The sequence below is a fragment of the Bison bison genome, unplaced genomic scaffold (genome assembly GCF_000754665.1).
Source record: "Bison bison bison isolate TAMUID 2011002044 unplaced genomic scaffold, Bison_UMD1.0 scf7180017864160, whole genome shotgun sequence".
In the NCBI taxonomy this organism is placed as follows: domain Eukaryota; kingdom Metazoa; phylum Chordata; class Mammalia; order Artiodactyla; family Bovidae; genus Bison; species Bison bison.
Window position 1 is genome coordinate 4,006,214 of NW_011494732.1, and position 12,036 is coordinate 4,018,249.

General features: G+C 46.0%; 1 protein-coding gene across 1 annotated transcript in view; it reads right to left on the reverse strand.

Moving 5' to 3' along the window:
- Positions 1-12,036, reverse strand: part of BRI3BP (BRI3 binding protein) — a 21,758-nt gene that overhangs the window by 7,169 nt on the left and 2,553 nt on the right. The window contains exon 2 of the mRNA XM_010841267.1: positions 1,824-1,926. Coding sequence (XP_010839569.1) covers positions 1,824-1,926 — 103 coding nt within the window. The remainder of the gene's footprint in view (positions 1-1,823; positions 1,927-12,036) is intronic.

Sequence of the window (12,036 nt, forward strand, 5' to 3'; positions counted from 1 at the left end):
GTTGAAAGGGATCTTGTTAGGAGATAAGCAGGAAAGCGCTCAGCCAGCAGGCCTAAGGCCACTTTCCAGAAAGGTTTGCAAGTTGGGCCCTTGGCCAGCATCTGGGAACTTGGATTTCTGGAGTGTGAGATTGGGATGCATAAGAAATAAGTGGCCTCCATCCCCATTTCTGGCACAGGGTCCTAAAACCCTTGCAATTTCCTAAGTGATAAGAGCAGTAAAGGTGTCTTGATAATTCACAGCCCCTTTCACACATACCTGTGTTTGTTAATCAGGTGGTTCTGAAAAGCCTCTAAAAATGTAGGCTGGTTGCCAAGGGAACCAACTTGGTTATTAGAGGGTTGAGCCTTTCGATTGACCCTCCTGACCTCTTGGGAGGAGGTGAAGGTTGAATCGATCACCAGTGGCCAATGAGTCAACAGAACTTGGACCATGGAAGCTCCGAGTCCTGCCCAGAAACCCTGCCCCATGCATCGCCTTCACCTGGCTGTTCCTGGATTACATCCTATCATTAAAAAAGTTATCTACTGAGTAAACAGGTTTCCTGGGTTCCACAAGCAGCTCGAGCAAGTTACTTGAACCCAAGGCGGGGACGGGTCATTGGTACTCTTGATCTATGCCAGCCGGTCGGAAGCACTGGCGACAACCTGGACGAGTGTCTGAAGTAGGGGCAACTGTGGGACTAAGCCTTTGACCCGTAGGATCAGATGCTACCTCCAGGGAGGCAGGGTCAGAACTGAGTTCAATCTGGGCCTGGAGGTTTTACAAACAATGTGGTTCACGCTGATATATGCTTTCCTTCTAGGAGTCTGGAATTTAGAAGGTATGAGACAGAGGGTACCTACATGACCAGCCCCTCAATAAATACCCTGGGTGCTGAGTCTCGACTGGATGTCCCTGGTTGAGGACACCTCACATGGGGAACAAAGCGTGTCCTGTGTGACACTCCCACCCCCAACCTGGAGAGGGCTCTGGGAGCTTGTGCCTGGTTCCCCAGACTTCACCCCACATGTCTTTCCTTTTGCTGAGTGCTGTGTGTCCTTCCCTGTAACCATCACAGCTGAGTGTACCAGCAAATGCTGGGTCCTGGGAGTCCTTCTAGAGATGCATGGGACCTGGGGGCGGGGGGTGGTCTTGGTGACCCTGACACAGATTGCTGCAGGCTTCCTGGAAAGAGGCAGCAGCCTGGACCAGGGCCATGAGCTTGAACTCAAAGGGTTCCAGCAGCTGCCTCCTGATTCCTGGACCAGCACATTGACTTCCTAGGAATCACACATTGCTCCTTCCAATGATTCTGTGAGCACCTCATTCTCTGTATTAAATCGCTTCCTGTCTGAGTAACTGGAGCAGTTTGTTACGGACCCCGACCACTCAGAGACTCCACCTCCAGTCCCCAAGGTTTGCCTGAGTGACAGTCATGTCTGACTCTTGGCAATCCCATGGACTGTAGCACACCAGGTTCCTCTGTCCATGGGATTCTCCAGGCAAGATTACTGGAGTGGGTTGTCATCCCCTTCTCCAGGGGATCTTCCTGACCCAGGGATTGAAGCCAGGTCTCCTGCATTGTAGGCGGATTCTTTACCATCTGAGCCAACAGGCAAGTCTAGGGACAGACAAGTTGGCAATACCCACCTACACCTTCTAAGTAGCATCTGGGAATCCCAGCTACTTACAAACATAACTACGATAATAAAATAGGTTCTCTTGTATCCCCTCCACCCCTGTAGTCTTCTCCTGTACCACCCACCCTGGATACCACTCCCATAATTTGACAAGCACCAGAATGAAACACTGCCTTCAAATGAATGCCCCCCAACACCTACCGTCGAGTCCAAGAACTTCCAAGAGCTCTGCCCAAACTTTCCACACGGTTTCCACAAACATGTCCACTCCCAGCACGAACCTCTCGGTTAGCCTTGTCAGGAACTGAAGAAATGAGAGAAAAGTCATTACCAACTCGGCCACAGCTTCCTTCTTCCTAGTCTGGCCAAGTTTACAGTTGAATGAGAAAACTCAGCCAGCTGGTGAAAAAGGCCAACCCCAGGGCTTGGCCAAATCGCCCTGTGGATTAATGGAGCATAGGACTAGCTTGGGGCGCCAAGAACCAAGTGAATATGGTCAAATCTCCCTCCTGGACTTCCCTGGTGGTCCAGTGGTTGAGAACCCACCTGCCAATGCAGGGGACATGGGTTCGATCCCTGGTCTGGGAAGATCCCACATGCTGTGGGGCAACAAAGCTGGTGTGCCACAACAACTGAAGCCCATGAGCCCTAGAGCCCGTACTCTGCAAAAAGAGAAGCCACTGCAATGAGAAGCCTGCACACTGCAGCTAGAGTAGCCCCAGCTCTCGAAACTACAGAAGAGCTGCCTGCAGCAACAAAGACCCAGCATAGCCAAAAATTATAAATATTCAAAAAAAAAAAAAGGTCTTCTTTCTACAGGTGGAGGGATCCATCGGAGAAGCCAGAAGCCCTCTGCAAAAGTGCTCACTACACTTCTGATTACTCCCAGAGCCCTCTGCTGACTCTTGTCAAAGTCCCTGCCTGAATTCTCATTTCTAAATGGTGAAGGTGTTGCAACCAACCTATTTCACCCAGAGGCCGGGTGCTGCTGCATGGGAGCAACTCTAAAGGGCGAGAACGGCGGTTCTCACAGTTGAGTCCCATCGTCACGTCTCGGGCACATGCAAACGACAGAGACGCACCTCCATCCCAGTTTTAAGGACCCAGGGGCCTTGGAGGGCTGCAGTAGCTCTCCCAGTATGAACACAAGGTGCAGCTTCATATCACTTTAAGCGATATGCTATACACATGGTATAGCAGCATGGTATAGCGATATGGTATAAAGTCTCACTTCCTACAACCTGAATCCCCTTCCAGAGACAGCACTGTTACTACTCGCTTATGGATCTTCCCTTATATGCCCAGGTGAAGAATGGCACAGACAGGGACTTCCTGGTGGTCCAGCAGATAAGACGACTCTGAGCTGCCAATGCAGGGGGGCCAGGGTTTGATTCCTGGTCAGGGAACTAGGATCCTGCCTGCCCTGCAGTGTGACCAAAAGATAAAAAGGAAATGACCCCACCCCCCACCTACTAAATTATACACTTTAAATGGAAGGACTGTATAGTATTAATATATGAATTATTCCTCAATAAGTTGCTATTTGAAAACCAGAAGGATACTAGCCTAACACTGCAAATCAACTATACTTCCTTTATTTATTGGCTGCATTTCATCTTTGTTGTAGCACTCAAGCTTAGTTGCCCTGTGGCACGTGGAATCTTATTGGACCAGGGGTGGAACCCATGTCCTCTGCATTGGCAGGTGGATTCTTAACCACTGGAGCACCAGGGAAGTCCTCAACTATACCTCTATTTTAAAAGAAAAAATTTCTAACTGAAAGAGTAAAAAATAATAATAATGGAACAGTTGACATTAAAAAAAATCATGTGGGAATGACAGAAGGAAGTATTTATGTCAGGGAGAAGAAAGGGTCCCTGGACCTCTCTTGGATAGGGGTACGTGGGTGGGGGCATTTTGGAGAATGTACCATCCCCTGGAGAGAAGACACACTGGTGTCCATTTAGTTATAATTCTTTTTTTTGTTAGAGTTTCACTGATGTATCATTTATATACTATAAGGTTCTCGTCTTTAAAATGCATGATTCAATGTTGTTGTTTTTTTTTAAAAAATCCCCCATAATTGAATTTTAGAACATCTTCATCTCCCCAAAAGGAGTCTTGTCCCCATCTGCAGCGGCTCCTCATTCCCTCCTCCCCTCAGCCTGCTGCTGCTAAGTCACATCAGTCGTGTCCCACTCTGTGCAACCCATAGATGGCAGCCCACCAGGCTCCCCCATCCCTGGGATTCTCCAGGCAAGAATACTGGAGTGGGTTGCCATTTCCTTCCCCAATGCATGAAAGTGAAAAGTGAAAGTGAAATCGCTCAGTCATGTCCGACTCTTAGCGACCCCATGGACTGCAGCCTACCAGGCTCCTCTGTCCATGGGAGTTTCCAGGCAAGAGTACCGGAGTGGGTTGCCAGTGCCTTCTCCCTCTCAGCCTAGGCAACCACTAATCTTCTTCCCGTCTCCACGGTTTTGCCTTTCCTGGACTTTCTGTACAAATGAAATCAGGCAATCCGTGACCTTTTGTGCCTGGCTTCTTGCACTCAAAATAATAATGTCTGGCTTCACCCATGTGGCTGCGTGAATCAGTACTTAATTCCTCTTTCTTGCCAAACAGCACTCCCTTCCAGGGTTCTCCACGCTTTGTTCCTTCTCTCGTTATTCTTTAAAAGCATCACAATTTGTGCCCATTTGTCCATAGGTAGCAATTTTTACATTTTGTTCAAGTGGAGGAAAAGGGAAAGGACTCCCTGAGGCACCTGGGAAAAAAATTAGCAGGCCTTTCAAGGGTACCAGCTCCCCTAGAAAGGGTGTGAAAAAGTAGCTATTTTGGGAAGAAGGGACATTATAGCTTCTGCTGCCGCTGACCTTCTCTGTGCCTTAGTTTTCTCAGCTGTAAAATGGGACTAAGGAAGAATGGACATTAGGGAACTTCCCTGTCCACCAGTGGGTAAGGGTCCATGCACCCAATGCAAGGGGGCTCGGGTTCACTCCCTGGTCAGGGAACTAGATCCCAGATGCCGTAACTGAGTTTGAATGCTGCGACTAAAGATCCCACATGCCACAACTAAGACTCAGTGCAGCCCAATAAATAAATATTAAATTAAAAAAAAAAACAAAAAACGATGTGGGGACCCCTTAGGTTGCCTGTGTCAGATCTGAGGACAGCTGGGTGGCAACCCAGCGCACCCAGTAAGGTTGGAGGTCCAGTCCTCTTTCCAAAGGGAGTCATCTCTTCCCACCAAACAACTGTCTTTGGGCAGGTGTTGGGAAACCCACAGGCCCAAATAGGACCTGGCTGTGCTCAGAGGAAAGGTGAGGCCCACCCTGGGGACCAGCCAGGGCAGGAAAGGGTGATACACGGAAAGGCTCATCGGGGGCCTTTTGGACCGGGTGGGTGGGAACACTCTGCCCCCTGGGGCTGGCACCGCTCACTGTGGCTTCTGCTCCAGCAAGTTAGTCCTTGGCTCCCTGTCTGTGTGAAGACACAGGAGCCCTGAGGGGATGCTGTGGGCAGCACTGTGTTCCTCCACATCTCAGTGAAGGTGAACTGAGGCCAATGTGGAGGACCTGGATCCAACAGGACTCGGGGCCCTACAAGAAGAGATGGGGGGCTTCCCCGCAGGTCCCCCAGTGGTTAGAACTCGGTGTGGTCAGTGCTACAGGCGCAGGTTCAGTCCTGGTCAGAGAACTAGGATCCCGCATGCTGAGCAGCGTGGCAAAAAAAGGTTAACACTGCATTTGATGGGGAAAAAAATTTTTTTTAAAAGAAAGAAAATGAACCCACTCCAGTCTTCTTGCCCAGGAAATCCCATGGACGAAGGAGCCTGGTGAGCTACAGTCCAAGGGGCTGCAAAGAGTCAGGCACCACCATGCCCATGTTTAACTGAATCTCTGCTGTACACCTGAAACTAACCCAACATTGTAAACCAACCATACTCCAATAAAAAAAATTGTTGAAAGGAAAAAGAAAAAAAGAAAATGGGGACACAGACATGCACAGAGAAAAGATCACGTGAGGACACAGGGAGAAGACAGCCATCCGTGAGCGAGAGGCCTCAGAAAGCAGCAGCCTGGTTTACACCTTGATTTTAGGTTTCCAGCTTCCAGAACTTCCAGACGGTATTTCTGGGTGAGCCAGCCAGACTGTGGCCCTTCCTCACGGGAGCCCTGCAGACTAAGGTGAAGTTCAGTGAAGCCCAGAGCCTGAAGCAGTTCACAGAAATAGGTGAAAAGCCAAACCAACGGCACAGGTTGTATGTTTTTTCTACAACCTATAAAATATAGCCAATATTTTATAGTAACTATAAATGAAGTATAACCTATAAAAAGTGTGAATGTTGTATACCGCGAATAGCACTGTATAATCATATACTACTGTACATCAACTCTACCTCAATTCAAAAATTTAATAATAGAATTAAACAAACCAAACCAAGCTTGGGCATTCACTGGTGGTCTAGTGGTTAGGATTCGGACTTTCACCGTGGTGGCCCAGGTTCGATCCCTGGTCAGGAAACTGGATCCCAATTCAAATGAAGCACTTTTGCATAAAGATGTTTTGAGTTGGTCAGGGAAATAGGAAAATGGACTTGGGATGGTTATTAAAAAATTGTCAGGAGCTGTGATGATGGTATTGTGGAGAACATTTTTGCAAAATGTTTATCTGTTAAAGACAGAGACTGAAATATTCAAAAGTGAACCAATATGTCTTGGATTAGTTTTAAAACACTATGCCAGGCTTCAAACATTTTTTTGATGGGGGAAGAGATACAACAAGAATGTCAAAACTGGGTGAAGGGTACAGGGGTTCATCATATGATTCTTTCTCCCTTTGTGTCTCCTGGGCAATATTCAGGATGAACAGCTAAAATGAAAAAGATTCAAGTGAGCCAACTCAGGAGGCCCGCGGCCATGGCCAGTCCAAGGGAGAAGACACAATTACTCCAGCTCAGCATTTCATCACCCCATCCTAAATCTGGAGGGCGTCCTAAACTCTCCTCACCCCCATTACCCCCAAGCATATTTAAACTGGCGCCCAAGCATTTTCATAAGAAAAGCAGCAAAGGAGCAGTTTAGAGGTTGCCTAAGGATCTGAGAAACAGGAAGTAAGACAAAGTTAATGGGAACTGAAGTGCTGGAACACACATGAGGATCAGGAGTGAATTACAAAGGGGAAAAGGCACCTCTGGGAGGGTGGGTCAAAGCAATGGGACTAAATGACACCATATGTCCTGACATGCTGCCCTCTTAAAGACACAAGGACCTCAGGTAGAATTCTTACTGGAATGCTAGGTCCTCAATCTAACCCTGGGGAAACAGATTAGATGCATCATGGGACAACTGAAAAACCAACTGGGTGTCAAAACCACAGAGAGAGGGACTTTTCTGGTGGTCTGGTGGTTAAGACTCCATGCTTCCAATGCAGGAGGCAAGGGTTCGATCCCTGGCTGGGCAACTGAGGTACCATGTGATATATGCTGAGGCCAAAAAGTAAGATAAACCACAGGGAGAAACCATGTCAGTCCTACTAGAATGGTTACACTCAAAAAGTGTAACTTACGTCAACAGGTGAATGGAGAAAGATGTGATATACATACACACACATAAACCAGAATACTAATCAGTCATAAAAAAGAATGAAATTTCGCCATTTGCAACAACTTGGATGGACCTGGAGGGTACTCTGCTTAGTGAAATAAGTCAGACAGAGAAAGACAAATAATGAGACATCCCTGGTGGTTCAGTGGTTGCAACTCTGAGCTTCCACTGCACGGGGTGCAGGTCCTGGTTGGGGAACTAGGACCTGACACGCTGTGAGGCAAGGCCAAAGAGAAAGACAACTACTGTATGATAACACTTTGTGGGGAATCTAAAAAATATAACAAAGTAATGAATATAACGAAAAAGAGGCAGACTCACAGATACAGAGAACAAACTAGCGGTTACCAGCAGGGAAAGGGAAGAAGGGGGATGGACAAGATAGGGGTAGAGGCTAAGAGATACAACTACTATGTATAAAGTAAGTCACAAGGATATACTGCCTAGCACAGGGAATATAGCTGATATCCTATTATAATAGCTATAAACGGTGTATAGTCCAAAGATACTGAATCATTGGGTTGTACACCTGAATCTAGTATAATATTGTAAATCAACTATATTTCAATTAAAAATAAATTGAATTAAATATATCTAAGGGGTGGTGGGGAAGACAAGCACTTATGTTGGCGCAGATGAGGAGAAACCGGAATCCTTATATACTGCTGATAGGAACTTCAAATGGTCTGAACAGAAACTCCTTGAGATGTCAGAGCTGCCATATGCTGTGCCGTGTGCTTACTCACTCAGCTGCCCAACTCTTTGCGACCCCATGGACTGTCCATGGAATTCTCCAGGCAAGAATACTGGAGTGGGTTGCCATGCCCTCCTCCAGGGGATCTTCCCAACCCAGGGATGGAACCCAGGTCTCCCGCATTGCAGGCAGATTCTTTACCGTCTGAGCCACCAGAGAAGCCCAGAAATTCCATGCCTAGGTACATACTCCAAAATAAACATATATTCCTGGAAAAACCTGCACATGAATGTTCAGAGCAGCACTATTCATAGTAGCCAACAAGTGGAAACAACCCAAATGACCATTAACTGATAAATGGATCAAAGGAAAATCCTAAGAAGGAATGAAATACTGACAAAAGCTTCAAAATGGATGAACCTTGAAAACAAGTTGCGTGAAAGAAGCAAGATGCAAAAGACCACCTACTGGCTGACTCCATTTACAGGAAATGTCCAGAATACATACGCAAATCCATAAGAACAAAGAAGATTATGGGCTGCCAGGGATTGGGGGAGATGGGGTGACCGCTAAGAAATTTAGGGTTTCTTTAAGGCGGGGAGGAGTGATGAAAATGTTCAAAACTGATTGTGGTGATGTACAACCCCGCTGAGTATAATAAAAGCCACTGAACTTTCAGTAAATGAATTGTATAGTATCTGAATTATAGCTCAATAAAGCTGTTAAGAAAAAGAAGACATAAACATCAATGTCATAAAAGCACCCCCGACTCCCATTCCCTAAAGGGTAAAGGGACTTTGATAGATTAAAAGGAACTAAAGAGGCATTAAAACCAATTGCAATGAGCTGTTGATTGGGTGCTGTATTTTTTTTTAAGCTATAAAGGAAATGTGAATATGGGCTGTATATTACAAAATGTTATTGAAATAAATTTAAGTTTTGGGGTGAAGGGGCCATGGTATTAGGTTCTGATCACTGCAGACGGTGACTGCAGCCATGAAATTAAAAGATGCTTACTCCTTGGAAGAAAAGTTATGACCAACCTAGATACCATATTGAAAAGCAGAGACATTACTTTGCCAACAAAGGTCTGTCTAGTCAAGGCTACGGTTTTCCAGTGGTCATGTATGGATGTGAGAGTTGGACTGTGAAGAAAGCTGAGTGCCCAAGAATTGATGCTTTTGAACTGTGGTGTTGGAGAAGACTCTTTGAGAGTCCCCTGGACTGCAAGGAGATCCAACCAGTCCATTCCAAAGGAGATCAGCCCTGGGTGTTCATTGGAAGCAATGATGCTAAAGTTCAAACTCCAGTACTTTGGCCACCTCATGCAAAGAGTTGACTCATTGGAAAAGACTCTGATGCTGGGAGGGATTGGGGGCAGGAGGAAAAGGGGACAACAGAGGATGAGATGGCTGGATGGCATCACCGACTCACTCGATGGACGTGAGTTTGAGTGAACTCCGGGAGTTGGTGATGGGCAGGGAGGCCTGGCGTGCTGCAATTCACGGGGTTGCAAAGAGCTGGACACGACTGAGTGACTGAACTGAACTGAACTGAGGAGAAAATATCATCATGTCCACAATTTACTTTCAAAAAAAAAAAAGTGTATGTGTGTGTGTTTGTAGAGAAAAAGAAACAGTTTGGGGAGAATATGGTTATCCCAGGTAGAATGTCTCACTGTTAACTTATTCAATTCTTCCAGCTTTTCAAAGAAAAAGTCAGACAACATTATTTTGATGATGGTGATGTTTTCAGGGGTGTATCCATATGTCAAAATTTACCAACGCGTACACTTTTGTCCCACTTTAAATGTGTGTAGTCTATGTCGATGACACCTCAATAAACCTGTTAAAATGTTGGTGGGCGGGGGGGAAGACTGGAAAGTGTCAAAGTTATTCTGCTCAAAATATTTTCTTACAAAGCAAAAAAAAAATGCCAGCCTCTTAAAAAGAAAAAGACTAACAGTTTCAGTAATGGCAAAGGAAAACAAAAATCAGTTCCCAGTAAAGATGCCACTGGATTCCGAAAAAGTGAAAAGATCATCTATCTCACAATAAAATAATAAAACCAAATAGTTTACTGACACTTCGTTAGAGAAGTGTTGGAAAGCAGCCCTCACATGTATGACAGGAATGGAAACTGGTATAACTGGTAAACATTTCAGTAACATCTCTCAGTACTCAAAATGTATATGAACTGGAACTGTGCATAAAGGACACGGCAGACAAAGCTGGTTTATGTTGTCAGAGTTAGGTGAGAGGTTATCTTGGGGCTAGGGGATTGGACCCCTATACTTCCAGTGTGACGTGTGGGTCACATGGGCATGTTTGGTATATGACAATTTATTTCACTGTATACTTAACACAGAAAAGTGCACTAATTATGTTTCAATTAAAATTTTTTTAATACACAGACCCTCTGGCTCAGCAATTGAATTTCTGACAATTTACAGATGAACTTGTATATGCGCACTCCCAAAAATTTAGATAGAAAAACCTTTACTGCAGCCAGGATTGGAGTGGCCAATCCAATCCAATCGGAAACTAACAAAACATGGACCATCAGGAGGAGTTGGTTAAATGAGGGTACATCTTTATACTACACACACCAGATGAATCCTTCTTATATCTTCTACCATTTTACTAAATACTTATTCAGTGCCTGGTATTGTACACCACGACTAGTCACATTCAACCTGCCAATTTATCTCCTTTGCACAAAGGAGACACACAGAGGTCAAGCAACCGGCCCAAGGTCACAGAGCTAGTAAGAAGCAGAGCTGGGATTTGAACCCAAGTCTGTGGGAGAGCAAGGCCTAGGCTCTGAACCAGAAGGGCTGGGGTTAATTTTAGACAATTCCTAGATAGAACATAGAGTGTTTCATTAAATACCCTCAAACTTTACAACCCACTAAGAAGGTCTGGCTTGTTGAAAACTATAGTTGCTAGCAGATTCAGTTTTCCTTTAATTATAATTAACAGAGCAATTTCCCTAAGCCTGGCTGGCCTAAGCTACACTCCACAGGAAATGTCAGGGAGCCTCATTTTGGATGCTGCACTGATTGAGGGGCTCAGGGAGGGTCGTGACACCAAAAGACCAGTGAAGGTACCAGCGTGGACTCCAGACCTACTGTGTACACGTATGCGTGCATACTCCGTCGTGTCCAACTCTTTGGAGCCCTCCAGGTTCCTCTTTCCATGGGATTCTCCGGGCAAGAATACTCGAGTGGGTTGCCATTTCCTACTCCAGGGGATCTTCCTCACCCAGGGATCGAACCTGCATCTCCTCCATTGACAGGTGGATTGTTTACCACTGCACCCCCTGGGAAGCCCCACGGTGCCTGGATTCAAATCCTGGCTCTGCCACCCAGGCTGCACTGAAGCCAGTCACTTTACCACTCTGTGCCTCAGTTTCCCTATCTGTAAAATGGAAATATTAACAGTACCAACCTTATAGGCCTGTTCTAAGGATGAAGTGAGTTATTCTATTTATAAAAGAACTTAGAACAGGGAGCACTTATATGCTAGAAAGGATGTCGCCCAATTCACAAATTGCTGATTAAAGCCAATTAGATCTTAAAAAAAAAAGGCATGGATTTCCCCAGCGGTTCAGTGGTTAAAACTCTGCACTTCCACTGCAGGGGGCATGGGTTTGATCTCTGGTTGGAGAACTAAGATCCCTCATGATGCTTGGCCAGAAAAAAAGGAGGTGTATTTTAAACAAATGTGCGTGCTAAGTTGCGTCAGTCGTCTCTGATTCTACGAGACCCCATGGACTGTAGCCCACCAGGCTCCTCTGTCCATGGAATTCTCCAGGCAAGAATACTAGAGTGGGTTGCCATTCCCTTCTCCAGATCTTCCTGACACAGGAATCGAACCCATGTCTCTCATGTCTCCTGCATTAGCAGATGGGTTCTTTACCACCTGGAAAATCCCATGGATGGAGGAGCCTGGTAGGCTGCAGTCCATAGGGTCACTAACAGTTGGATACAACTAAGAGACTTCACTTTCACTTTTCACTTTCGTGCACTGGAGAAGGAAATGGCGACCCACTCCAGTGTTCTTGCCTGGAGAATCCCAGAGACAGGGGAGCCTGGTGGGCTGCCGTCTAT